The sequence below is a fragment of the Lepus europaeus genome, chromosome 6 (genome assembly GCF_033115175.1).
Source record: "Lepus europaeus isolate LE1 chromosome 6, mLepTim1.pri, whole genome shotgun sequence".
NCBI classification, from domain to species: Eukaryota; Metazoa; Chordata; class Mammalia; order Lagomorpha; family Leporidae; genus Lepus; species Lepus europaeus.
This window is the reverse complement of record NC_084832.1, coordinates 98,462,632-98,488,821: the sequence shown is the minus strand read 5'-3', so window position 1 is coordinate 98,488,821 and position 26,190 is coordinate 98,462,632. Positions and strand designations below refer to the sequence as shown.

Below are 26,190 nucleotides of genomic sequence, written 5' to 3'. Positions count from 1 at the left end.
GCATGCGGGGTACAGTGTAAGGTGTAGGGGTGGAAATGGCTGTAGTCTTGGCTGGAGGTGGGGGCAGGTGGAGTGGTAGGAAGGGTTCTGGTTTCCAATAAAGAGACATTCGTATGCGCCTCTGACCAGTTTGTGCGACTGAATCTGTCATGGGCTTCACTCACAACGTGGGCCCCAGAGCTCACACTACTGGTGTAGGGCAGGGTTTGCTGCTTTCCGGAGGGTCGGGGCGTGGGTATAGACGCGCAGGTGACTGGGGTAGTGGGGTGGGATGGCAGGTCCTGGTTGCCCCAGACCCTCCCCCACCCCGCCATCGGTCCCCCTCCCTTGCTAGTACGTGCGCCTCCGCCGGCAGCTCCTGACTCATCGGGGGCTCCGGGTCACATGCGCCCATCCGGCCCTATAGGCGCCGCCCCCCGCCCGCCGCCCGCCGCTGCTGCCGCCACCGCCACTCCTGCTGCCGCCACTCCCGCCGTCGCCACCAGCTGAGCCTGCAGCCCGGAGGTGAAGCCCCGGCCGCCCCGCACCCCTGCGGCCCCGCAGCCCTCTCTCTGCACCCCGTCCCCTCTCCCCGCCTTCGCGCAGCTCTCGCTCTGTGGCGCTGCGCACCTGCTTCGCCACCCGCGCCTCCGGCTCTCCTTCCCAGCCCGCTCCCCTCTCGCCCCCTCCTCACTCAGGTGCCAGTTTCTAACTGCGCCTTCTCCACCCTGGCCTGCATCTTCCCTATGCACGTCCTCACCTGCGCTTCTGTCGGTTTGTCGCATTTGGGGAAATGTCATCCCTCACCCCTCCTCCGCTCCCCCAGACTTCCTCGGTTCCCGCTCTCCCGCTCCTCCACGCCGCCCCTCTCCCCCTTCATCCTCTTCTCTCAGCTGCCGGGGGAGGGGTGGGAGGTGGGGATTCGTAGGGAGAAGCGGAGAGGAGAGTCCGGCTGTGGGTCTCGAATCCTCCTCCCTCCCCACTGCCACCCTCGGGGACTGGAGGGCCTTTCCCAGGACCCTCTTCCCAGCCTCCCGTGCCGCACATCCCTCGGGAAACAGGCTGAACCCTTGGAGCAGGGCAAGGTGCAAGCTGGGGTGTTACGTTGGGAAGAATTGGGGGCGCCCAGACCATCTTTTGCTGTCTACCAGGATAAATGCAAGCCCGGCAGCCATTCGGGTCTGAAGGGATCTGGGGGCGCCCCCTTTCCCTCCCGGCCGTCTTGTCGCAGGAACCACTGCCGAGCCCCTCCCATCTTCTCCTTTGATCGCTCCCCACCCCCCACTGCAGTGACCTCCCCTTCCCCACTGCAGTGACCTTTCCCTCTTCTCATGGGGGGAGGGGGACTCCCTTCCATGCTGACTGCAGCCAGCTCTCCCCACCCCCCACCCACTGCAGTAACCTCTTTCCCATCCCTGCCAGCCTTTGGCCCCGCCCTTTTATCTGGCTCCACCCCTCTAAGCCTCTTACCTTTCCTCTTCCTTCCACCCCAGGAGATCCCAGCCATCATGTCCATAGAGAAGATCTGGGCCCGGGAGATCCTGGACTCCCGGGGGAATCCCACAGTGGAGGTGGATCTCTACACTGCCAAAGGTATCGTGGGGCCTGTGGGCCTTGCCCTGGCTCCCACTTCTCCACCCTCCCCTGATACAGGAGGGGATGAGGTGCAGGGTCAGGCTCAGCAGGCTGGATTGTGGGATTGCAGCCTGCTTTTCTGAGGGAGCCAGGACAGGTGCCCCGTGTTCCACTTTAGTCTGTGAGACGTGCCGTGGCGCTGCGTGTCTGCCTGGGCACCTGTGTGTGCATAGCTGTGCTATCTGCAGTGGCTTCCTTTTGGTGGGCTCCCACTTCTGGGTGAGGGGAGGCCACTGCTTGTGCATCTAGCTCAGTGTGTGTGTGTGTGTGTGTGCACGCGCACTGAGGGAGCAGTGTGGGGACAGGCTGGGTGTGGGAGGCAGGAGTTTAGGGCTGGAGTGTCTTTCTCCCTCGCTCCTCATTGCATGTTCCTTTGCCAGGTCTTTTCCGGGCTGCAGTGCCCAGTGGAGCCTCCACTGGCATCTATGAGGCCCTGGAGCTGAGGGATGGGGACAAACAGCGCTACTTAGGCAAAGGTGGGGCCCTTTCTCTTCTCCAAGCTCTCCACCCCTCAGCCTCTTCCCTTTCCTCACACCAGTGGCCACCCCTCTTATGGCATGTTGTCCTCTTTCCCTTCCGGCCCCTCCTGGACTGACCCAGTGTGGCACTCTCCTTCCTTGCAGGTGTGCTGAAGGCAGTGGGCCACATCAACAACACCATCGCACCAGCCCTGGTCAGCTCGGTGAGGCCCACTCCTTGTCAGGGATGTCAGGCATGGAAGGGGAAAGGAGGAGGCGGAGAGGCCTGCCTGTTAGGAATCGTGGTCACTGGGTTAGGGAGGGGAAAGAACCCCTTACTGTCCCTGCTCCCAAAGGAGCTCACGTCCCCTAATCCAGGCAGGCTGCTCGCATAGGGACCTTGCTGGAGCCTCGGCCAGCTGTGAGCCCACTGTGTGTGAATGGGGGGGCTCCTCTGTCCTGGCCCTCAGTGATGGGGGCTCTGCCCGCAGGGTCTCTCTGTGGTGGAGCAAGAGAAACTGGACAACCTGATGCTGGAGTTGGATGGGACTGAGAACAAATGTAAGCAGAGCCACCGGGCAAGTGGGCAGGGCTGCGGTGGAGAGCAGATGGGGAAAGGAGGGAGCCAGTGCTGGGGGCGGGGCTTCCTCTGAACCGCTGTCAGAGGATTTCTCCCATGGTCCTCCCCAAACCCACACCGTGGGAGGGAGATGGAGAAGGAGGAACGTCTAGCGTGGCACAAAGAGGAGGGGTTGCTGTGAGACCCTTTGTGGTCGTGGGATGTTTAGGAAAGGGCGGATCTCTGTCTTTTCCCCATCAGCTCATGACACTGCTGCTGATTGCTGGAGAAAATGGAGCTGTTGCTGGGATTGGGGGAAGGAGTCCCCTTTCTGAGCTGTTTCTGGGGAAGTGTAGGGGGAGGCAGGGACTAGAAGGGAAAGGGGACAGTTTTGCTCAGTGCCTTCCTCTGTCATCTCCTAGCCAAGTTTGGCGCCAATGCCATCCTGGGTGTGTCCCTGGCTGTGTGCAAGGCAGGGGCTGCCGAGCGGGAGTTGCCCCTGTATCGCCACATTGCTCAGCTGGCTGGGAACTCAGACCTCATCCTGCCGGTGCCGGTGAGCACTGCCTGGGCCATGCCTGTGCTGGTGTGTGTCGGGGGTGGGGGAGACGGGGGAGGCAAGGCAGTGGAAAGGAGCCTGAAGCCTTGGAATGATGGGAAGAAAGTGAGGTGCAGCAGCTAAAGAGAAAGCCTGGGGACAGGAGCCTTTGGGCAGCAGGGGAATTTGGGATCTTGGGTGAAGGATCCCAGCCGTAGGGAAGAACGGGCTCTTGGACTCTTCTGTGGCTCCCCAGGCCTTCAACGTGATCAACGGTGGCTCTCATGCCGGGAACAAGCTGGCCATGCAGGAGTTCATGATCCTTCCGGTGGGTGCCGAGAGCTTTCGGGACGCCATGCGTCTTGGGGCGGAAGTCTACCACACACTCAAGGGGGTCATCAAGGATAAATACGGCAAGGATGCCACCAATGTGGGGGATGAGGGTGGCTTTGCCCCCAATATCCTGGAGAACAGTGAAGGTAAGGACAGGAACCCCACTCCCAGCTCTACCCTGGGACAATAGGAGGGGGTGCATGCTCCACCAAAGCCCGAGCAGTGTGGGTGGAGGGTCTGGGAACTTCCAAAAACTCCAACAGGTACCAGCCGTGGGCTGGGCTTCAGAGGGCCTGCTAAATTGACACAGAGACCTGAGGACAAGTTTTCCCCTGTAAGTTCTCACTGAAGCCCCTGGGAATTCTGGGAGATGATCTAGGTGAGCTGTGAGGTTCATCTCACCCTTTAACTCCATAGGAGCCTAACTTTGATGAGCTCCAGGAACTCCATTCCAAGTCTGTCTCCTCCCCACCCTCATCCTTAGGCTGCCAGGATCCCTAATTTTCCTGTGACCTGGAAGAAACTGTATCGTGAAGAGAGACAGTATAGCTAGTGTTAGGGTTAAGGCTCTGGGGCCAAGTTGGCTGGATGGATTTGAAGGTGGACTTGAAGAATGACTATCTGGTGATCTTTCTTACTTCTCTGTGCTTAATTCTTCTTATCTGAAAGACAGGAATAATAATGGTGTCTACCTCCTAGCATCATTGTGGAGGTTAAATGAGATCATGTGTGTAAAGTGCTCAGGTGACATGATCCAGTAAAAATCAGTCGCTATTAACCAAATCCCATTCCTCTACTTCCCCAGCAGACAGCCCCTCCCAAGCGTGGGGACAACTGCAGCAACCTTAGCCCCACACCCCCAGCAGCACATCTGCTCGAGTCCTTTCTCCCCACCTCCCTCCTTGATGAGCCCTTCTGTTCCACCCGCAGCCTTGGAGTTGGTAAAGGAAGCCATCGACAAGGCTGGCTACACGGAAAAGATTGTCATTGGCATGGATGTTGCTGCCTCAGAGTTTTATCGTGATGGCAAATATGACCTGGACTTCAAGTCTCCTGCTGATCCTTCCCGATACATCACCGGGGACCAGCTGGGGACCCTGTATCAGGACTTTGTCAGGGACTATCCTGGTGAGAGCGAGGGATGTGGGTGAGAGAGCATGGGGAGGGGCTGGCCGACATATTGGGACAACTCTGGGCGTTATAGGGTGTAGACTCAGGTGCTAGGTGGAGGTGTCCAAAGAAGAACCCCAGGACTTGGGGTGGGGTAAGGGCACCTCCTACAAAGATTGGGCTTTGTGCGAGGGTGCTTTTAAAAGGTTGTGGGAAAGTGGAGTTAAAAGTTTATTTTGGTACAAAAAGTTTTGAAATCATGCAGTTTTCTCCATATGTATTCTTCATGGACTTGGATGATCCCTTGTCTATAGTATGAATTGGATCAATCTGTTCCATGTGCTTCAGATCCAGATCAAAGTCATGGGCTCTGGAAGCTTCTGGGATCTGGGGGAGGGTTGTGGAAGGAGCCAGGGTTGGCGAGGAGATGAAAGAACCTAGCAGGAAATGAGCACATGTCCATAGCGTGGGTGAAACTGTGATGCTGAATGGAGTTGGGACTGGTGTGCGATTAGAAAAGACTAAGGAGGAACCAAATTATCCTCTCCAAGTCTACCTGAGGCTTTTACCCCAGGACAGAGGCAGCACAAGAGGAAACAGACATGAACTGCAGAATGAAGGACTGATACCAGGAGTGAGGAAGGGCTTCCCGGCAGTGAGGATAGGAAAATGCAGTTAGGTTGCGAGGAAGACTCTGAAGCCGTGTTACTGGCAAGTTCCCTGAAAGAATCAGGTGAATCAGTGAGGGCAGGCTTACTTTGGAAGTGGGGCAATGAGCCAGCTTAGTCATAGCTCAGAGATCTGCCTGGTACAGAGACCCAGAGAGGATAAACAGTCCCCTTGCTGCTCCCTCCACAGTGGTCTCCATTGAGGACCCATTTGACCAGGATGATTGGGCTGCCTGGTCCAAGTTCACAGCCAATGTAGGCATCCAGATTGTGGGTGATGATCTGACGGTGACCAACCCAAAGCGTATTGAGCGGGCAGTGGAGGAAAAGGCCTGCAACTGTCTACTGCTCAAGGTCAACCAGATTGGCTCAGTTACTGAAGCCATCCAAGCGTGAGTGACTCCCGGCGCTGGCATGCATGGCCCTCGTTTCTACAGGACCCCTCTAATAATTAGGCTCCCAGTCTGATCCTGCCCAGGGTCGCTGGAGAGCAGGGCACCTGGTGTTGGCCTCCCAGGTCTCTGCTCTGCTCTCCATCCAGAGAGCTTCCCTCCTATATTTCTCGATGTAGCCCTGTTGGGGCTGGGAAGAGTGCCCAGTGTGAGAGACTGGGCCATCAGTTCTGGTGTGTGGATGCAGGTGCAAGCTGGCCCAGGAGAATGGCTGGGGGGTCATGGTGAGTCATCGCTCGGGAGAGACCGAGGACACCTTCATTGCTGACCTGGTGGTCGGGCTGTGCACAGGCCAGGTGAGTGGGGGCTGCCTGGTGAGTGAAGGGAGGGCTATGGGGGATTGAGGGGTTCTAGGCTCAGGTGGTTCCCTCCTTGAGGTGTTGGAGGGTATCGGGAGTTTCAAGAGAGTAGAAGTTTCCTTTCAGGGGGTGCAGGGGCAGGTCCCAAGCTGCCTGTATCTTCTGGACCGTTTCAGATCAAGACTGGCGCCCCGTGCCGTTCTGAGCGTCTGGCTAAGTACAACCAGCTCATGAGGTGAGGGTACCTGGGGAATGGGAGCCCATGGCCTGGGGGTTCAAAGCCCTGGTTGCCAATATCCCTTCTCTCACACGAGGGCCTGTTAAGAGTAGGTGTCCAGAAAGCACTTGTTTTTGCCTGCTAGGTTTCCTGAGGTTCTGCTTAGTGGCTCTCCAGGGTCACGTGGGGAAGCTGGGACTGCTTGCTGATGGGGCAGGACTCTAGCGCAGGTGGAGGCTGGCGGCTCCCAGAGAGGGAAGCTGCAGCCAGACTCCTTCCTTTCTGGCTTGCCTCTCAGAATCGAAGAAGAGCTGGGGGACGAAGCCCGCTTCGCTGGACACAATTTCCGCAACCCCAGTGTGCTGTGATCCTGCCGCCTGCGTGACTCAGACCCTCTGGCCTGCCCTCCGAGAACCTCTTCTTGCTGTTCCAATCCTTGATCCTTTGCCCCCTTGTCCGGGGGCCCAGCACTTCCCTAACTTGCCCGCTCCAGCTGCTCCTTGGCTGCCCGGCCCCCTGCCCCCTCTGCTCTCCTCTCTGGGCCTGCTCTTTGCAGCTCCACACTCTCCCCTTCCCTTCCTTTCCATGCTCTCTTTCTTCAAAAACTGGGACTAGGAAAGATTGTGAGGGGGCCCACGGGACAGAGAAGAGCGTGTGACAGAGCATCCAAGTTGGTGTGTGGGCGTTGGAGGCCCGCGTGTCACTGCTTGTGCTTCGCTCCCCTCCGTGTTTGCAGGTTGCATGTGAGCCATGAACGGTGCACAGTGCCCAGGTGCAGGGTGGGGCTGGCTGTGTGGTCATGCCTGCCTAAGGCCTTAGTGTATTTATTTATTTAATTTATTTTTCATTCATCCTGTTAATTAATCATTTCCTCCTAACCCAAGGGCCTAAAGCTGGCCTGACTTGAGGGGACTGTGCGTCTGTATTTCACGTGGCTGTGGGCCCTAGACGAGCCGAGTGGCAGGTCTTGCCAGGATGGAAAGGGTAACAGAAGAGGGCTTGCCCTTAGTTCCTCTGTGTGCACTCATGGAAGCCCGGCTCAGCCCAGAGTGGGGGCTGTGTGCCTGGGGGACTTGTCCTCTGTAACCCTCTCCCCAGCCTTGGGTTCCCCGCTCCTCCAGCTGCACCACAGCACCGTCCCACTCCCCGTGCCGTGTTCCACATTGCCACCGCCTCTGTGGTGTTGAAATGAGCACCGCCATTAAAGTCTGAATCACAGTGCATTGTTGTGTCTGAGTAGTGTTACTGTGGTCTTTATGAGGGGAGATGACGGGCACCTGGAGAGCAGAGCTGGAGGGGGGGGCTCAGGAAGAGGAAGAGCAGTGTGGCCACCATGGGGCACTGCCCGGCCCTCCCTGGCCAGGTGGGGTCCATGTTGCCCCTGCCCTCTCAACAGTGAGCCTGGCCCCAGGACCCAGGTAAATTCCAAGAGACTGTGTATCTGTTTGTGTCAATAGGGGTTGAAAGTAGTTTTTTCAGATTCCTAAAGGGTCCTTGGTCCAAGAAGGGGTCAAGATGAGGACTGGGGCAGCTGTACTCTGGGCCTCTCCCCGTCAAATTCTGGCTGGTTCTGAGTCAGAACAGGACTTCATGGCTGTCACCCCTGCAGGATGGGGAGGTGGAGAGGGATGAAGGGTAGCAGGGTCACAGGGGCCTGAGGAACCTGCCCTCTGCTTAGCTGAGGTGCAGGGCCTGTAGTGCTCAGTGGGCCCCGTGGCTGGGTCACACGGCAGGTGGGGCGTGGCGATGTCACTAGTGGCCTCCTGTGACCCTTCAGCTCTTGCAGAGCCTCAGCACTGAGATGCTCCGCCCGGGGCCACGTAGGGGGATAGTCCCCACACAGCACCTTGGATGCACCCCTACATCTCACCAAGTAGGGTGGACACCAGGCACTGTGGCCACTAGAGGGAGTCGAGGTTCTACAGGACACAGGCCGCCAAGCTGGAGGAGGGGCTGGAGGGATTTGAAGGCTGTCCCTGCTGCGGGCCTCATTTCTGTCCCACTCTGGTCCTGGGCTCCCTCTGCTTTCCTGCCAGCTCTAGGGCTGGAAGGACATCCAGCTCTGTCTGGGCAGGACCCCTTTCTCTGTTTGCCTTCCTCTGTCCCTGACACACACACACACACACACACACCCGCCACTTGGAGTTCAAGGGCTTCTTGCCACCCTCTCCTGGGGACCATCTTGTATTTCCCTTTCCTCCTCCTGCCCCTTTTTCTCTCCCCCCTTGGGGGGGGGGTTCACCATATTTTCCTCTGTGCCTCTCCATTTTCTCTGGGGCCGGTGATACCCATCTTTCCTCGGTAACTCCCGGACTGGCCAGAGCTGTTCTAGCTTAGCCCTCAGTTCTTTCTCTCTTCCTCTCTCTTCCCTCGGCCACTTTCTGGGACAGCTTCCCTCCCACCCCCCCAGGTACTAGGTTGGATTGGGTTACAGCCAGCTCTGCCTGGGCCTCCTGCGCCCCTCTCTCCACTTTCTCTTTGTGCTGTTGCTTGGAGACCAGCGGATTGTGGGGGGCTGGGTTGATGGCTGGTGGGGGGGGGTGCATCTGCAGCTGGATTGTCAGCCTGGCCCTCAGCTAGGCGAGGAAATGGGCTAGGACCTGGCTTCTAGTCCGACTCTCCCCATCCTCATCCCTACCTATGTCTGAAATTTTCTTAGGCTCAGATAAGTTAACCACTCCCTTGTGGTTAAAAAAACGAGAAAAAAGCTGAGCCTCAAAAGGATTGGGAAAGCCTGGGCCAGGGCCCAGTAGGAGGCTGAACTGAGAAGTGGAGACGAAAGGCGGCGGCAGCAGCAGGGGAGGGGGGTGGGGGGTGGGGTGTTGTGTGTGTGTGTGTGTGTCTTGGCACAAAGCTGAGGGTTGGGAGGCGCAGGGGCCCCTAGAGCATTCAGGGAGACAGGGTAGCCCCCTCTAAAAGGCCCTAGGAGGGGCAAAGAAGGAGCGCATGGGGTGGGAAGGGAGGGCCTGCCAGGGTAGGGACCACAGGGTGGTGATGCCTGGGCCAAGGAAGCTTCTTGTTCCTCCTCCCTGCTCCCCATCGCTCTGGAATCTGTTTAGCACTTTTGGGTTCTCCTAGAATTTGGCTGAGTCTGGCCCAAGGAACTGGGAGGTAAAATCTACCAAGTTATGACACTGCCAACCTCCTTCTAGAAGGCAGGTGGGAGCCCGCCAATTCAGGGCCCACCCTTGGCCTCTAGCTAGCTGGGCCCCACAAGTACCCTCCCCCACCCCCAAACTGTAGAGCCACGAGGGTTCCCAATCCAGACTCCAGCTCCAGCTCTTCTCGTATCCCAGCCGGCCTCTCTCCTCAAGCTTTCCCAATTCCAGCTGCCAAAAATCACCCGTGTCTCTGGTGTCCTTTGTCCTGGGGGATGTTGCTGCTGGGTGTGGGGCGAGCCCAGAAAGCACTGATGCTGAACTGGGGGGGGGGGTGGTTTGCTGGCTGGCTTCATGGCACCAGGAGGGCCTGGCAGGCTAATCGTGAGCTGGTGGGCAGTGGAGGGAGAAGGAAAGGTCCCTGGTGGGGACTGACTCAACACTATAACTCTTGGGACTGGGGAACCAGGGCACCTGAAGATTTGTGCCCGCATCGAGCCTAATCCCCACGTGACCCCTTCCCTATGACTAAAGTATTATTAGTGATGGGATTTGGCACAGAGAGCCGCCACTACACAGAAAGGCCCAGCCCCTCACTGCCCCCCAGCAGCCACCGGCCCTCCATGCTGCCACCAAAGGCCTTTCCTAAACCTCCCATTTCTTCCAATCTTCTTGAACCCCCTCTCCCCCATTCTATCTGCAAAAGGTAACCATCGTCAGCTCCACCGGAAGCCCTCACCCGCCCAAGTGCAGTCCCCCTTGGACTACCCCTCGGGTCACACCTTCCTCCCTTCCTAGGGTTCTTAGCGCTTTCTCCTCTGCACGGGCCTCTCTCCATCACCCCCCCCCCCCCAATCTTATGTTCTCACTCCTTTCCCAGCACCAATCACCCCTCCCCAAATTCCATTCTTCCAAAACCCCCACCCTCCTCTCTGTCTTCATCTTTTCAAATCTCTCCCGCCTTATGACCCCACATCCGCACCCCGTTCTCCGATGACAACCCGCAGACCTCGCCCCACGCTGCTTTCGCCTCTCCCGACCACACCTCATTGACCCCACACAGCCCCCTCTTCGCAGTCTCACTCCCCATCCCACAACTCCTCCCACTTCACCTCTGTCGCCCCCAAACTTCTCCAGCCTTCCCGACGCCCGCCCTCGCGCCCACAGTCGCTCCTGCCCAGCCCTCCCCCGCGCCAGGCCCGCGGGCTCCCCCCTGGTGCGCGCGCCCCGGGCCCCTCGGCCTGGGGCTCGGCCTGGGCCAGGCGCGCGGCGCCTCCCCGCCCCCCGCCGCCGCCGCCGCCGCAGCCTGCCTGGCGCTCCCTCCCTCGCGTCTCCCTGCTGGCCCCTCTCTCCTCCGTTCCTCCGCGCTCCCTCCTTCTCCCTCTTCCTCCCTTCTCCCATCCCCCCTCCCAAGCTCCCTCCCTCCGCCGTCCGCTTTCCTGCGCGAGTCGCCGGACGCACCGCCCAGCCCGCCCGCAGCCCCGCGCCGGGCCGGGACCCATTGAGGGGGCATCGCGGGCCTCGGGGAGGGGCCGGGAAGGGGCCGGGGAGCGGCCGCCGAGAAGGGCGGGGGCCGCGGGCCGCGCGAGTGCGGGCTGCGCGCGGCGGCGCGGGCGGCGGCGGCTCGGAGCGGCGCGGAGGGCCGGCCGGGCGCGGGCGCGGGCGCGAGCGGCGGGGGCGGGCGGCGCGGCCCGGGGCGTTCCGGGCGGCCGGGGAGGCGGCGGGCCGTGGGGGGGCAGCGCGAGAGCGGGGATCGCGGTCTGCTCCCGGGGCCGGCGGGCGATCGGAGCCAGGTGGGGGCGGAGAGGGGGATGGGGGCCGCCCTCCGAGGGGGTCGGGGCCGCCGCCGCCGCCGTCGCGGCGGCGACTGAAGCCAGGAAGAGGAGAGGGGGGCGGGGGAAGCGGCCGCCGCCGCCCCCCGGAGGCGGCGGAGCCTGGAATCCCGCTCGGAGCCAGCCAGCCGTCCCGAGCTACGACCAGGTAAGCGCTGCCGCCGCCCGGTCCGGGCCCGAAACCGCCCCGGCCCGGGCCCGCGGCTCCCCGCCCCCACCCCTCCCAGTTCCCCCTCCCGCCGCCGCCGCCGCCTCCATTTGTTATTTTCCCAATCCCGTCCCCCCGCTGCGGGCCCTGCCTGGCCTGCGGCCGGGGGCCCGAGGAGGGATGGGGGGCCCAGCACCCCGAGGGTCGGGAGGGCGGGGGAGGAGGGAGGGTCCCAGGAGGAGGTCTGACGGGGCCAGAGGGCAGCCGGGGCCAGGGCACCGAGAGAGGAGGGACCCCGCGGTGGAGGCTGGGCGGAGGGAGGCCCAGGGATGCTGCGAGTGGGGTTCGGGGCGAAGGCAGAACGGATCGGAGGGATGGCAGCGAGGTGGGGCGCGGGAGCTCCGGAACCCGGGTTCCTGAGCCCGAGGGAAAGGGGTGTGGTAGGAGGGGGGATTGTAGCTGAGGAGGCAGGGGACTCGAACCTGGGGAACCGGGGCGGAAGAGGTCCATCTTTGAGAAGCAGAGCCCGAGGCTTGCCAGGATGGGAGTGGGAAGGCCGTGCCTTTGTGACTGGGTTTTCTTCGGCCCACTCCAGATCACCTCTGACCCTGTTTTTCCCGATCCCAGACACAGAGCTACTTCTTGGAGAGGGGCACTGGGGCCCAGGAGGGTGGGTCCTCCTGAAACTGGTGAGAAGGCAGAGCTGGAAGAAAGGGTTTCTGGGGAATGGAGGAGAGGAGAGAATTAATAGGCGCTTCAAACAAGTTGTGACCTCTGCCCTCAAATCCCAGAGCCTTCCTGCTCCTCCAGCCTTGCTCTCCAGCCAAAAAAATCTCCCCTGTGCCTGCTCTGACTTCTGCTTGGCTGGGACCCTTAAGCTCCCTTCCCCGAGGGTACCAGGGTACCGGAGGAGGGTAGAAGTTGCTTTGACACCTGGGGGTTGGGGGTGGTAGTGGCTGCCGGATGGACCCCTGGGGAGGTCTCCTCATGGGGCATGGCTAGGCATTTTGTTGCCATGACAGCCATCTGGTGGGGTGTCCAGTAGGTGAGGGATTTGGGCCTGTGGCTGTGTCCTTAGAACTCCCGGCTGGGCTCTGGGGGATGTTTCTGGTGGTGCTGGTGGGTGGGGGTGCATCCACCGCTGCACTGCCTTGGGTCCCCCGGCCTGCTGGGACGTGCAGACATGTGACTCGCCGGTCACAGGTCACAGGGGCTTCTCCCGGTTGCTCGGCCTGGGCATGGTGGGAGGGCGAACATGCTCCTGTTGCTGTTAGACCATCTTTTGGCAATTCCTTCTGGCCTCTGCCTCCCTTTGTGTGTTTTGGCATCTTTGCTCTGATATTCTTCCATTTTCTTAGATGCAAACTCCGGAGTCTCCCTTCCTCCTTCCCACACAGGCCCCACAGTGACCCCTTCCCTCAACTAACCTTTGACCTTCTCCTTTCACCTTGTAGGAATGGCTGGGCCTCCAGGTATGAGGCTCAGGAGAGAGGACCAGGAGACCTGGACCTCGTCCCGGTGTGCCTCTGTGACCTTGGGCGAGTCTCTTTTCACTTTGAGAAGGAATTGTGGAAGGCATGACCCCTGAGGCCCCTCTGATAGGCCTGGACCTAAGAAGGTGCAGCCAGGGTGCTATTACCCGCTGTCTGGGCTGCGTTGTTATCTTGGAGTCACTTTGGACTGGTTTGTTAGTCTGGCAGTTCCGGAATGATGATGGGGGCTGGACCCATGGTCCTGAAATTCACCCCTTTCCAGAGAGCTCTGCGCCTCAGTTGTATTCCTTCTGATGTCCATAGTTCTCCCTTAATTTCTCTGCTGTCCTTAGGGACTCTCTTCCCGTTTCTCACCTTTTCACCGCCTCCATCTGGTCTGTCATTTTCCTTGTGTAGTAAGGGGAATGGAGGTGAATGCACTGCCTAGCTGCCAGATACACAGTAGGCGCTCAATAAACACCAGCTACAGTGGCTGCTGTGGGGGTCAGGGGACATGTATGTAGCTCAGCTGCTTGGAGCCACGGTCAGAAACACACCTCCCCATCCACCCCTGACCCCTTCCTTCCCCTGCCTGCCACTCCTCATACCCAAGATTAACCTACTCTTTAATGACTCTTGCCTTCAAAGCTACTCATTACAAATTTTTATCAGATTTCAGCTGATTAAAAAATGATTCCTCTGTATTTCAGGTGCACTGCTGTCTTTCCCTGCCCTTTTGGATGCCCTAGCCCTTAACTGACTTGGTGAACAGGTTCTGTGATGGGGAGGAGATGGGCACCCTGCCCCCTCCTCGGTAGGAGGGCTGGCAAAGAGACACCAGTCAGTCTTCTTTGTTGTGCCTTTGTTAACTGCTTTCCCGGTTTCTTCTTCTTCGTCTTCTTTGTCTTTTTTTTTTTTTTTTTTTGGGTTGATGGTATTTTAAAAGCAATCTACACCACAAACTCAAAAAATTGGCAAATGCCAGTTAATAACAGAAAATGACTAGTCTACTGGGTAGACGGCATCAGTGGGAAGTTAGAAGCTGTGGCGATCTGTCCTGACTACTTTGTGAGGACACACAGCAGCGCCTTATCCTGGACAGGTTACACTTGCTCCTCACTGCCTGCCTCAGCAGAACAGTCCCCTAGAGGTGAGTGAGAAGTCATTGCTCTGGATTCCTTGAGGAAAACTTGCTATAGAATACAGACTATGGAGGCCTCCTGGGATGGGTAAGCTTTAGTCTGTTCTCACTGAGGCTGGCGGCACTTAATTCAAGAAGAAAAACTTACTGGAGGGGCAGACATTTGGTGCAGTGCTTAAGACTGCTTGGGACGCCTGCATCCCATATCAGTGCCTGAATCCAGTCCATGCTCCTCTACTTCTGAGCCAGCTTCTTGCTAATGTGTACTCTCGGAGGCAGGAGGTGATGGCTAAAGTATCTGGGTCCTTGCAACCCACGTGGGAGACCCAGACTGAGTTCCTGACCCCTGGCTTTGGCCTGGCCCAGCCCTGACTGTTGCAGGCATTTGGGGAGTGAACCAGTATATGTTAGATCTGTATCTGTCTGTGACTCTCTGCCTTTTAAATAAAATGAAAATAAGTACCTATTTTTTTTTTAATTTACTGAAAGTAGGGATTTAAAGGCCAATATCAAGAAAAGAACCACCACATATACATGATCATCAGTGGAGGATATAAAAAGGAAGAAAACACTGTGAAAATAACATTTGGCTCTCAGAAGATCTTACAGCCAATATTATGGACAGATGTGACCCTTAGTAAGAAATACAAATAAGTACAAATGAAAATAGCTGAATATAGAATTATATAAAATTAACTTGTCTCAGTTTTTTTTTTTTTTTTAATATTTATTTATTTGAAAGGCAGAATTAGAGAGGGAGTGAGAGAGAGAGATCTTTAACCTGCTGGTTCATTCCCCAAATGGCTGCAAGAGTTGGGGCTGGGCCAGGCAGATGCCAGGAGCCAGGAATTCTATCCTGGTCTTCCATGTGGGCGGCAGGGGACCAAGAACCTGGGCATCTTCTGCTGCTTTCCCAGGCGGCTAGCAGGGAGCTGGGTGAGAAGTGGAGCAGCAGTCTCAAACTGATGCCCATATGGGTGTTTGCAGTTACAGTGCTGGCCCACTGGGGGAGCTGTTTCGGCGGGTGCAGTGAGTCGAGCTGCTTGGGATGCAGAGTCCCCGCTGCTCTGCACTTCCCATGCCAGATTCCTGCCAATACTCCTGGGAGGCAGCAAATGATGGCCCAAGAAGCTGGGTTCTTGCCACCCACGTGGGAGACCCAGATGGAGTTCTGGGCTCCTGACTTTGGCTGGACCCAGCCCTGGCTGTTGCAGGTGTTTGGGAAGTGAACCAGCAGTTGGAAGATCACTTTCTGTCTCTCTTATACTACCTTTCAAATAAATAAACCTTTAAAAATAAAAGATGCCTATCTTGCTATTGATAGATATGGATGGCTATGCCACGGAGAGGTGTTTGTCCCTGTGTAGGCCTTAAAAACCTGAGTCTGCATGCCTGCTCCCTAACATTTTGAGCCTTTGGTTCTTAATGTGAAAGCCCTCACTTTCCCCTAGCCTTAGGGTACTCACCTGCAGTCATTGGTATCCATGGGGGATTATCTGCAGGACCCCCCTCCCAGCCCCCAGACACCGAAATTCACAGGTGCTCAAGTTCCTTACCTGATGGCACATCCTCCCATGTACTTTAAGTCACCTAACACCTAATACAGTGTAAGTGCTATGTAAACAGTTGTAGTACTCTGTTATTTAGAGGACAGTGACAAGAAGTGTGTATCTGTTCTCTACAGACACAACCGCGGTAGGCCTAACCGCACAGCACAGCAGGAGGCTGACAGCGCTGAGTGCTGGCAAGGCGGAGGACTGTGACACGGTGGGGCTGCGGCTGGGGCACACGGCCTCCCTCATGGGGATTCAGTGCAGGGTGTGCAGCGTGTTTGGAACTTCTGAATTTTTAGAAAGATGCAGATGTGGAACCTGTGGCAGCAGAGCTGAGTGTGCTGGAGAACGCATCTTCTTGAGGCTCTCCAAGATGAAGCTCTGAAGTTTGGCGATACCTAGCTTTGGTTTTAGACTCCTAGGGGTATGCCCCTTTGTATTGTACAATGGCACATTCTTCTCCGGTTGTGAGAAACAGATTCTTTCCCCATCTCTGGGGCTGATCCAGGCCTCCTGAGAATCCTCCTCCTGACTTGGGAAGGGAGTGGAGCAGAGCAAAGCAGAGGAGGAGGGGTGCGGGCTCTGCAGGCAGAGCTGTGCGCGTCACTGTCACTTGTCTTCACTCTGTGAGGTTGGGCATGTCACAGTCTCTGAGCCCCAGTCCTGCACACCTGTGATGACAGTGATTAGGCTCACCTTTCAGGCCTGGCTGTAAATATCAAGTGAAATTAGGTATGTAAAGGACCTGACATAAAGAAGGTACTCGGTAAATTCAAACTTCATGTTTTAATTAGATTTTTTTAAAGGCAGAGTGACACAGAGACAGGGACAAGAGATCTTCCATTTGCTGGTTCACTCCCCAGATGCCTGCAACAGCTGAAGGTGGGCCAGGCTGAAGCCCAGAACCATGGATCTCCCATGTGGGTGGCAGGGACCCAATACTTAAGCCGTCACGTGCTGCCTCACAAGGGCATTCGCAGGACGCTGGATCAGAAGCAGAGCAGTTGGGACTTGAAGTGGCCCTCCAACAGGAGATGTTCCTTTTTTAATGCTCTTTTGTAAGGCTCTGGAATTCATGCGTCCATGAGAATTCTTTCGGGATTGAGAACTGTAGAACAGTCGTGGATTGGGGCTCACAGGTACCTCTGAATAGTCTGCCTTTCCTAGAGATCCGAGATTCTATCGTCAGCAGATTTCCCTGACTTGTAGGTAGCTGAGGTTGCCCACAGGACAAGCCAGCACTGCCTTCCATCTGCACTTCCTGTTCCAAAGGCTTAGGGCTGAGCCACTGAGCCCTCCAACGGGCACAGTCACATCACCATCTGACTCTTCGGTTTGCACACTGATGGTCTTTTCTCACAGGTTTCACTGCAGACAGACCCTGCAAGTTCCAGCTGCCTACACTGGAAACTTGAAGATCCTGCTTCCTGCTCCCCAGGCCACAGGTGTGGGGAACTTAGGGTGCAGCAGAGAAGTTTCTGTATTCAGCTGCTCAGGCAGAGGAGAATGGGGTCTCCACAGCCTGAAGAATGAAGACGCGACAGAATAAAGACTCAGTGAGTACCAGCTGAGACGAGAGGCATGAGATCAGGGCAGGGAAGCCAGGAGGAAGAACAGAAATAATGTGCATCCTACAATGAGGCGTGATGGAAAGAAGTGATACCTGCTTCCTTCTTCTCAGATGTCGATGAGGAGTGGAAGGAAGAAAGAGGCCCCTGGGCCCCGGGAAGAGCTGAGATCGAGGGGCCGGGCCTCCCCTGGAGGGGTCAGCACGTCCAGCAGTGACGGCAAAGCCGAGAAGTCCAGGCAGACAGCCAAGGTATCCGTGCTCAGGTCCTCCCGCAGCGTGCGGGGGTGGGTGTTGTGGGGGACTTCCTGTCTGGCAGAGCGGGCCCAGTGGAGGCTTGGGAGGCGGAAGATGGAGTTTTCTCTTTTCCTCTCACAGAAGGCCCGAGTAGAGGAAGCCTCCACCCCAAAGGTCAACAAGCAGGGCCGGAGTGAAGAGATCTCAGAGAGTGAAAGTGAGGAGACCAATGCACCGAAAAAGACCAAAACTGAGGTGGGAGACCCTTCTGACCGCCTGGCCTGCTTTCTGACCTTTCTTCTTCTTCTTCTTTTTTTTTTTTTTTAAAGATTTATTTATTTGAAAGACAGGATTACAGAGAGACAAGAGAGCTTCCACGGGTGCTGGTGTTGCAGGTGGCGGCTTAACCCGTTCCACTGGCCCCTGTTTTGTGACCATTCTTTTCCTCAAGTTTCTTTAGCTCACCGTTCCTACCTTCATGTCTCCTGGGAAATAAGCAGCGCCTACTAGCGTGGTCCTGTGAGCTGTCAGACAGCTTTGACTGCTAGAGGAGCAGGCAGGGCCTCTGGGGGACTGTAGCCTCCGAGTGAGGGGAACACGTAAGCCGAGGGAAACACAGAAGTGGTCACGTAAGAAGCACCAAGGGTCTGGGGATGGATGATGACAGGAGAGGAAGGTGGGGGTGAGATGGTGTAGGACAGGGATTCCGAGTCAGTCATGGGTGGGGAGGGTGCTTGGGTAGACACTGGAAGAGGGAGTCGGGTTGTACAAGGAGGGAAACAGATGGCCTGTTAGGGGCACCTGAGGATGCCGGGAGAGTGAGGATTCTCCTTTGACCAGGAACACTCTTCACAAGTCGGTGTGTCATGTGCTGTGAGAGGCCCCGCTGTTGGGAGACAGGAACTGAAAAAAGAGGCAAAAATGGCTTTCCCTGCAGCAGGAGCTCCCGCGGCCACAGTCTCCCTCGGATCTGGACAGCCTGGATGGGCGGAGCCTCAATGACGACGGCAGCAGTGACCCTAGGGACATCGACCAGGACAACCGAAGCACGTCCCCCAGCATCTACAGCCCTGGCAGTGTGGAGAATGACTCCGACTCGTCTTCTGGCCTGTCCCAGGGGCCAGCACGCCCCTACCACCCGCCTCCACTCTTTCCTCCTTCCCCTGCACCACCAGACAGCACCCCCCGGCAGCCAGAGCCTGGCTTTGAACCCCATCCTGTGACACCCACTGGATACCATGCTCCCATGGAGCCCCCCACATCTCGAATGTTCCAGGCTCCTCCTGGGGCTCCTCCCCCTCACCCACAGCTCTACTCTGGGGGTGCTGGTGGAGGGGTTTTGTCCGGACCTCCAATGGGTCCCAAAGGTGGAGGGACTGCCTCTTCAGTGGGAGCCCCTGGTGGGGGAAAGCAGCACCCTCCACCCACTACCCCCATTTCAATATCAAGCTCTGGGGCCAGTGGTGCTCCCCCAACAAAACCACCTACCACTCCCTTGGGTAGCGGGAATCTACCCGCTGCTCCACCACCCGCCACTTTCCCCCACGTGACACCAAACCTGCCTCCCCCACCTGCCCTGCGGCCTCTCAACAATGCATCAGCTTCTCCTCCTGGCCTGGGGGCCCAGCCGCTACCTGGGCATCTGCCCTCCCCCCACGCCATGGGCCAGAATATGGGTGGACTTCCTCCTGGCCCAGAGAAGGGCCCGGCCCTGGCTCCCTCGCCTCACCCTCTGCCCCCTCCGTCCTCCTCCTCTGCCCCAGCCCCCCCAATGAGGTACTCTTACTCATCTTCTTCCAGCAGCTCTGTGGCAGTCTCCTCCAGTTCTAACTCTGCCTCCCAGTACCCAGCCTCCCAGGCACTGCCCAGTTATCCCCACTCCTTCCCTCCTCCCACAAGCCTCTCTGTTTCCAATCAGCCACCCAAGTACACTCAGCCTTCTCTCCCGTCCCAGGCTGTGTGGAGCCAGGGACCTCCTCCCCCTCCCCCATATGGCCGCCTTTTAGCCAACAGCAATGCCCATCCTGGCCCCTTCGCTCCTTCCTCTGGGGGCCAGTCCACTGCCCACCCACCAGCCCCAGCCCATCACCATCACCACCAGCAACAGCAGCAGCAACAGCAACAACAGCAACAGCAACAACATCACCACGGCAGCTCTGGGCCGCCTCCCCCGGGCGCATACCCCCATCCTCTGGAGAGCAGCAGCTCCCACCACGCCCACCCTTACACCATGTCTCCCTCTCTGGGTTCTCTGAGGCCCTATCCCCCAGGGCCGGCACACCTGCCCCCACCTCACAACCAGGTGTCCTACAGCCAAGCAGGCCCCAACGGCCCCCCAGCCTCTTCCTCTTCCAACTCCTCTTCTTCCTCTTCTCAAGGTTCCTACCCCTGTTCACATCCATCCCCTTCACAGGGGCCCCAGGGCGCGCCCTACCCCTTCCCACCGGGGCCCCCGGTCACCTCCTCTGCTACCCTTTCCACGGTGATTGCCACCGTGGCCTCCTCGCCAGCAGGTTACAAAACGGCCTCCCCGCCCGGGCCGCCACCATATGGAAAGAGAGCCCCGTCCCCAGGGGCCTACAAGACGGCCACCCCGCCCGGATACAAGCCGGGGTCGCCGCCCTCCTTCCGAACAGGGACCCCTCCGGGCTACCGAGGCGCCTCACCGCCTGCCGGCCCAGGGACCTTCAAGCCAGGCTCGCCTACGGTGGGGCCCGGGCCCCTGCCACCTGCGGGGCCCTCAAACCTGTCATCTCTGCCGCCGCCACCTGCGGCCCCTAACTCAGGGCCCCCCCTGAACGCCGCGCAAATCAAACAGGAGCCGGCGGAGGAGTACGAGTCCCCCGAGAGCCCGGCGCCCCCGGCCCGCAGCCCCTCGCCCCCTCCCAAGGTGGTAGACATGCCCAGCCATGCCAGTCAGTCTGCCAGGTGAGCGGGCAGGTGGGGTTGGGATGGGGGACAGAGCAGGGAGACGTGGCAGGGGCCTGGCGGTCTCGCGGTGCTCTGTAGGACACCGAAAACGGCCCTTGAGGGCAGCAGCGGGCTCAGCGCGCCCTGCCTCCGCGCCTGGCAGGTTCAACAAACACCTGGACCGCGGCTTCAACTCGTGCGCGCGCAGCGACTTATACTTCGTGCCGCTGGAGGGCTCCAAGCTGGCCAAGAAGCGGGCCGACCTGGTGGAGAAGGTGCGGCGCGAGGCCGAGCAGCGCGCGCGCGAAGAAAAGGAGCGGGAGCGGGAGCGGGAGCGTGAGAAAGAGCGCGAGCGCGAGAAGGAGCGCGAGCTCGAGCGCAGCGTGGTGAGTGCGTCACGAGGTGCGCCGCCCGCCCCGTTCCCCCCTCCTGGTCTCTGCGCAGCGGGTCTGGGAGGTTGGGGGAGGTACTGCCACCTGTCGGAGAGGAGGAGCCACTGCAGTCCAGGAAGTGGATCGCGAAAGGATTCTGGAATTCCTGGGTTGGAGGGAGGCTTGCGCAGGGCAGACTGCCTGTGGGTTGTGGGGAGGGGGGCGGAAAGATTCCTGGTGGGTAGTTTCGGTGGGGCGAGGCACTTTGGCAAAAACCTGGTGAGACGGATGGACATCTTAGGACAAGCACCCTTTTGCGTAATTGCCCTTTGACTCCATTTCTCCCTGTGCCCCACAGAAATTGGCCCAGGAGGGCCGCGCTCCAGTGGAGTGCCCATCCCTGGGCCCAGTGCCGCATCGACCTCCATTTGAGCCAGGCAGTGCTGTGGCCACAGTGCCCCCGTACCTGGGGCCCGATACTCCAGCCCTGCGCACACTCAGTGAATACGCTCGGCCTCACGTCATGTCTCCCGGCAATCGTAACCATCCATTCTATGTGCCCCTCGGGGCAGTGGACCCAGGGCTCCTGGGTTACAACGTCCCGGCCCTGTACAGCAGTGACCCAGCTGCTCGGGAGAGGGAGCGGGAAGCCCGGGAACGAGACCTCCGCGACCGACTCAAGCCCGGCTTCGAGGTGAAGCCCAGCGAGCTGGAACCCCTCCATGGGGTCCCTGGGCCAGGCCTGGATCCCTTCCCTCGACACGGGGGTCTGGCCCTGCAGCCCGGCCCACCTGGCCTGCACCCTTTCCCCTTCCATCCGAGCCTGGGGCCCCTGGAGCGAGAGCGCCTCGCGCTGGCAGCCGGGCCAGCCCTGCGGCCTGACATGTCCTACGCGGAACGGCTGGCAGCAGAGAGGCAGCATGCCGAGAGGGTGGCGGCCCTGGGCAATGACCCGCTGGCCCGGCTGCAGATGCTCAATGTGACCCCCCATCACCACCAGCACTCCCACATCCACTCGCACCTGCACCTGCACCAGCAGGATGCCATTCACGCAGGTGAGACTTCTCCTTCCTTGCCTACCCCGGGTACTCTTAAGTTCTTGTGCTTCTCTTCTGAGATCGCCGCCCTGACCTTTGCTCCCTTGACACATGCACAGCCCTGTTCCAGGCCCCCAGCCAGCCACAGAGCCTGTGTTCCCCACCCCCCAGCTCTCTCGGTGTTCTGGCCTCCTGCCCCTGCTAAGAGGCCCAGGCTGGAACCATTTGAAGGCGCACTGCCTTTGGGTCCCACTCCTTTGCCCAGGCCCCTCACACATCCATTTCCTTGTTCTGGATTCAGCTTGGTCCCTGACACCCCCTCCCACCTTCCTCCCCCATCTCTAGATCTGCAGCTTTGGGTCTGGGTGTCCCAGGCAGCCCTGGCCAGATCCATTCACTGTCCCAGTCCTCCAGCCCCCTTCCTCCCAGGCTCCCCTGTGTACTCTCCCTGCACGGTCTAGCGTCTCCTCAATGCAGTCTACCGCTGACTTCCGTCTTTTCAGATCCCTCTGCCAGCTGCAATCTGTCCCATCATCCACATGTCCATCCCCCTGGGCTCCTGCTCTTCCACGTGACGGCCTCTGTCCCCCTGGGGGTCTCCTTGTGTTTCCGTGCGCATCTCTTTTCCCAGGCTTGGATCCCTTCACCCAATGCATGGTTTTCCCTAAGCCTGCCTGCCTCCCAGTGACACCTTCCTCTTCTCTGCCCTCCAGCCTCTGCCTCGGTGCACCCTCTCATTGACCCCCTGGCATCAGGGTCTCACCTTACCCGGATCCCCTACCCAGCCGGGACCCTCCCTAACCCCCTTCTTCCTCACCCTCTGCACGAGAACGAGGTTCTTCGTCACCAGCTCTTTGGTAAGGATGGAGGCTGTGGTGGGAGCAGAGCAGAAAGGGGCGGGCAGTGGGCTGGGGGAACTGGGAATGGGAAGAGAGCTGAGACCCTGCCCGAGGGGGGCACACGTGTTAACGCCAGGCTAAGAGGCCTGAATCCCAATTCCACTCCACTATTGGCAACAGGCAAGATGGGCTGTACTAGCTAACTTTCTAGTCTGTGTCCCATACAAGTACCTGGGCTGGAACTTGGTATCCACCAGTCACGTGCCGCTGCCCTTCCTGCTTCCAGCTGCCCCTTACCGGGACCTGCCAGCCTCCCTCTCCGCCCCCATGTCTGCAGCTCACCAGCTGCAGGCCATGCACGCGCAGTCTGCCGAGCTGCAGCGCTTGGCGCTGGAACAGCAGCAGTGGCTGCACGCCCACCACCCGCTGCACAGCGTGCCCCTGCCAGCCCAGGAGGACTACTACAGGTACACGGGGGCACAGCCAGCCTGGGGTGGGCTGGGAACCTCTCCTCCCTGGCCTCGTGTCAAGGTTGCTCTGTGTCTCACTTCTCTGCTGTGTGCCACCCTTTCTCCAGTCACCTGAAGAAGGAGAGCGACAAGCCGCTGTAGAAGCTGCCATCGAGAGCACCCGTGGCTCCCATGTCTCACCCTGGAGGTCCCCTTCCTGGCCTGTCACCGGAGCCCAGGAGAGGGTGCTGCTCACTTGCAGGGCCTCTGCAGCTGGGCAGAGGGAGGGAGGGAGGGGGGGGGAGGGACAAAGACCAAGGCCCACATGGTGGCCCAGGTGGGGAGGTGGCCAGGGTGGGGACAAAGCGCACGGTGTCTGGGCCAGGCCCCTCTTCCTCGTCCCCCGGCTTTCCTCCTCCCCCGTGCCCCTTCCCGACCCGTTGGTGTGATGATCTCATCTGTTAGATGTGGCTGTTTTGCGTAGCATCGTGTGCCGCCCCCGCCCCTCCCCAGTCCCTGTGTGCGCGCCCCTCTGCGATGTACGCCCCGTGCCCCCCACATTAATAATTTATATATATAAATATCTATATGATGCTCTTTAAAAAACATCCCAACCAAAACCAACCAAACAAAAACATCCTCACAACTCCCCAGGAAGTTGGCTGTGACTGGTTTTTTGCGGGCCTAGGCGGCTGGGGTGGGTCTCCGCCTCCGGGAAGAGGCGTCAGAGACCGGCTGGGAGGCGGGAAGGGAGAGACCTAAAGGACCGGGCGGGGGCCCGGCGGGGGCCATTCCTGCCCCAGCCACCGAGGCGGAGAAGGCCACGGGCGGGCCTCTGGCAGGCCCACCAGACGCGGTCGGTCTGGGCCGCGGGCCTTGGGCCCCCGGTGCCACCATCCCGGCTGTGGACGTCCGAGCTGGGGTGCGGTGGGCGTGGCTCGGCCGGCCAGGGCCGTCGGTGACTGGCAGCCTCGACTACCCCACGACGAGGAGCGGGAGGAGCGGGAGGAGCGGGAGACTTTAATCTGCATCAGCCACCGCCGAGGAAAGCCATTTTGGGGCTCCTGCGCCAGACTTTTGTTGCTGCCAATCAGTGTCTTCGTTCTTAAGGAAGAGGCTGTGACTGGCCGCTTTCTCGGCCAATCAACATGGAGCTCATTTGCATAGGGTCGTATCAACCGTTCGTAAACTCTAAAGATGAATGATTTCAGTAAGTTCTTAAGAATACTCTTCGTTTCTGCTGAAAAGTAGTGTACGTCGTTGCTCACCCAGGAGCGAGACGAAGGAACGAAACCCCATTCTGAGCTCACCCTCACTAACTGTGGAGTTCGTGCGTGGCCGGTGATCGCTTCGGGCCCGTCCTCCCGACAGTGTTACAGCTCTTTTCGAATTTGTCTAGCAGGTTTTCCGGTTTGCACCGGAAAGCCCCCACATTCACTTTGTTTTTCAATAGCAGACGTTTCTGGTGTTGGGCGGGGGGAGAGGGTCTCAGACCTCCGGGTCTAGTTTGAGCGTTTGCTGGTCAGTCCAGGTTAAGGACTACGCCCGCAGGCTTCCGGCTACGGCTGATTCTGCTTCCCTTCTTCCCGCGCCGACGCCGGATCCCTGCTGGGAGCTGACTCGCTGTTCCCAGCTTGTCTGTCGTTGCGCTGCGCCCACGGGTGCTGTGGCCCCATGGCGTCCGCCTCGGCTCAGCCCGCGCCCCTGAGCGCCGAGCAGGCCAAGGGTGAGGAGCATCCCAGGTCCCGCGTGGGCTGCCCGCTGGCGGGGGAGGGGACGGGGCTCCGTCCTCTGGGCAGCGGGGGCGGGGGACGCCCGGTACCGGCGCTCGGTGTTCCTAGCGCCCGCTGGAGCCCCGGACTCGGGGGGGACGAGTTGATCCAGTTAGCCACGGCTCTCTCCGCTAACTGTCTGTCCTGTCGCCTGCGCGCTGCGGCGCCCTGCCCGGACCCTCTCCCCGGCGTTGCCTGGGGTGCGCAGTGGTCTTGGCCGAGGTGATCCAGGCGTTCTCGGCTCCGGAGAACGCCGTGCGCATGGACGAGGCCCGCGACAACGCGTGCAACGACATGGGCAAGATGCTGCAGTTCGTGCTGCCTGTGGCCACGCAGATTCAGCAGGAGGTTATCAAAGCCTATGGTTTCAGCTGCGACGGGGAAGGTGGGTGTGCGGCAGGCCGGCGAGGGGCAAGCCAGGGAGGGGGCGCCGGGTCGGCCGTCGTCCTCCTCTTTCTCACCACTTGGCAGCCGCCGTCTGGCTAACTGTGGGCACTCAGAGCCCAGATCTGCCCTCATCCTACGTGCCTTTTGTAGGTACGCCATTCTTTCATTTTGTGATGAGGGAACCGACTCCGGTAGTAAAGAGCTGGGGATCCCAAGGGATCTGGACGTGACCCGCGTTCCACCAGCTTTTAGGTGTGACACCTCTGTGGGGTTCAGCGATCAGATGGCCCTGGTGAGAGCACTGGCTGTGTCTTGATTCGGCCCTGCTGCCTCCTAGCGCTCTTGGGCCCTGATGCAGACCTGGCATCTACACCGTAAAGTGGTTCGGGTGACACTGCTTTGGCTGTGGTCATTCACTGCATCCCATCCAGTTGTGTCCATGGTAAGCCAGGAAGTGGTTGATCTAAACCAGGCAGGAAGGGCCAGCCTTGTGGCACAGCAGGTTAAGCCAGCTGCTTGGGACACTGTTTCTGATCCAGCTTCCTGCTACTGCGCCTAGGAAGCAGCAGACAATGGATGGTCCGAGTACTTGGGCCCCTGCTACCCACAGGGAACATTTGGATGGAGCTCTGGGCTCCTGGCTTCTGCCTGGGTCAGCCTCTGCTACTGTGGCTGTTTGGGGGAAGAGCTGTCCCTGCCCCCTCTCTCTGTCAAATAAATAAATCTTTAAACCCAGAAATAAACCATGCCGGATTGAGGCCTGCCTGCGCCCTGTTTTGCAGACACTACCTGGCTGGAGGGGGAGCAGCCAGTAGCACAAGCTCAAGCCACCCCCCCATTCTGCAGTCTGGGGCCTGTGGGCTGACTGTCCACTCCCTCTTGCAGGTGTCCTTAAGTTTGCCCGCTTGGTCAAGTCCTACGAAGCGCAGGATCCCGAGATTGCCAGCCTGTCCGGCAAGCTGAAAGCTCTGTTCCTGCCGCCCATGACGCTGCCGCCCCATGGACCGGCTTCCGGCAGCAGCGTGGCTGCCTCCTGAGAGTCGGGCCTGCCCTGGGCTCCGCTGGGAGAGGGAAGAGTGTTCCGGAAGATAATAAATGCACCTGTGACTTGGCCTTGGTCTCAGTCTCT

At 59.2% G+C, this 26,190-nt stretch overlaps 3 protein-coding genes and 1 non-coding gene across 7 annotated transcripts; all 4 read left to right on the top strand.

The window, feature by feature from the left end:
- The first annotated feature begins 415 nt into the window (after positions 1-415).
- ENO2 (enolase 2) lies at positions 416-7,464 on the top strand. Of its 2 annotated transcripts, XM_062194690.1 has the most exons (12): positions 416-504; positions 1,473-1,572; positions 1,995-2,090; positions 2,238-2,296; positions 2,564-2,633; positions 3,054-3,187; positions 3,426-3,648; positions 4,433-4,630; positions 5,471-5,672; positions 5,920-6,028; positions 6,208-6,266; positions 6,547-7,464. In XM_062194690.1, the coding sequence occupies exons 2-12, from the start codon at positions 1,488-1,490 to the stop codon at positions 6,614-6,616; spliced, it is 1,305 nt and encodes a 434-aa protein (XP_062050674.1). In that variant the 5' UTR covers positions 416-504; positions 1,473-1,487; the 3' UTR covers positions 6,617-7,464. The 2 variants fall into 2 exon arrangements, with proteins under 2 accessions (XP_062050674.1, XP_062050675.1); XM_062194691.1 differs by lacking the exon at positions 1,995-2,090.
- Positions 7,465-11,210: 3,746 nt separating this feature from the next.
- Positions 11,211-23,189, top strand: ATN1 (atrophin 1). Of its 2 annotated transcripts, none has more exons than XM_062194689.1 (10): positions 11,211-11,326; positions 16,855-17,048; positions 17,174-17,311; positions 17,438-17,551; positions 18,237-20,224; positions 20,370-20,592; positions 20,936-21,632; positions 22,328-22,471; positions 22,740-22,920; positions 23,031-23,189. In XM_062194689.1, the coding sequence occupies exons 2-10, from the start codon at positions 17,022-17,024 to the stop codon at positions 23,062-23,064; spliced, it is 3,546 nt and encodes a 1,181-aa protein (XP_062050673.1). In that variant the 5' UTR covers positions 11,211-11,326; positions 16,855-17,021; the 3' UTR covers positions 23,065-23,189. The 2 variants fall into 2 exon arrangements, with proteins under 2 accessions (XP_062050673.1, XP_062050672.1); XM_062194688.1 differs by having other exon boundaries at positions 11,212-11,326; positions 18,234-20,224.
- Positions 23,190-23,844: 655 nt separating this feature from the next.
- On the top strand, positions 23,845-26,173 carry C6H12orf57 (chromosome 6 C12orf57 homolog). Of its 2 annotated transcripts, none has more exons than XM_062195441.1 (3): positions 23,845-24,112; positions 24,883-25,059; positions 25,947-26,173. In XM_062195441.1, exons 1-3 carry the CDS (start codon positions 24,100-24,102, stop codon positions 26,096-26,098), a joined length of 342 nt encoding a protein of 113 aa, XP_062051425.1. In that variant the 5' UTR covers positions 23,845-24,099; the 3' UTR covers positions 26,099-26,173. The 2 variants fall into 2 exon arrangements, with proteins under 2 accessions (XP_062051425.1, XP_062051424.1); XM_062195440.1 differs by lacking the exon at positions 23,845-24,112 and adding an exon at positions 24,119-24,628.
- LOC133762643 (U7 small nuclear RNA) lies at positions 24,271-24,332 on the top strand. Its single transcript, XR_009866314.1, has one exon. It is a non-coding gene; the product is annotated as a U7 small nuclear RNA (small nuclear RNA).
- Positions 26,174-26,190: the final 17 nt, after the last annotated feature.

What these genes read in the sequence shown, in the direction of transcription:
- ENO2 (XM_062194690.1), top strand. Translation starts at nt 1,488, where the DNA reads ATGTCCATAGAGAAGATCTGGGCCCGGGAGATCCTGGACTCCCGGGGG. An exon ending in GGATCTCTACACTGCCAAAG is followed by an intron (nt 1,573 to 1,994) that starts GTATCGTGGGGC and finishes TTCCTTTGCCAG; the next exon opens with GTCTTTTCCGGGCTGCAGTG. An exon ending in TATCCTGGAGAACAGTGAAG is followed by an intron (nt 3,649 to 4,432) that starts GTAAGGACAGGA and finishes TTCCACCCGCAG; the next exon opens with CCTTGGAGTTGGTAAAGGAA.
- ATN1 (XM_062194688.1), top strand. Translation starts at nt 17,022, where the DNA reads ATGAAGACGCGACAGAATAAAGACTCA. An exon ending in CATGCCAGTCAGTCTGCCAG is followed by an intron (nt 20,225 to 20,369) that starts GTGAGCGGGCAG and finishes CGCGCCTGGCAG; the next exon opens with GTTCAACAAACACCTGGACC. An exon ending in TCTTCGTCACCAGCTCTTTG is followed by an intron (nt 22,472 to 22,739) that starts GTAAGGATGGAG and finishes TCCTGCTTCCAG; the next exon opens with CTGCCCCTTACCGGGACCTG.
- C6H12orf57 (XM_062195440.1), top strand. Translation starts at nt 24,577, where the DNA reads ATGGCGTCCGCCTCGGCTCAGCCCGCGCCCCTGAGCGCCGAGCAGGCC. An exon ending in GAGCGCCGAGCAGGCCAAGG is followed by an intron (nt 24,629 to 24,882) that starts GTGAGGAGCATC and finishes TGGGGTGCGCAG; the next exon opens with TGGTCTTGGCCGAGGTGATC. An exon ending in TTTCAGCTGCGACGGGGAAG is followed by an intron (nt 25,060 to 25,946) that starts GTGGGTGTGCGG and finishes TCCCTCTTGCAG; the next exon opens with GTGTCCTTAAGTTTGCCCGC.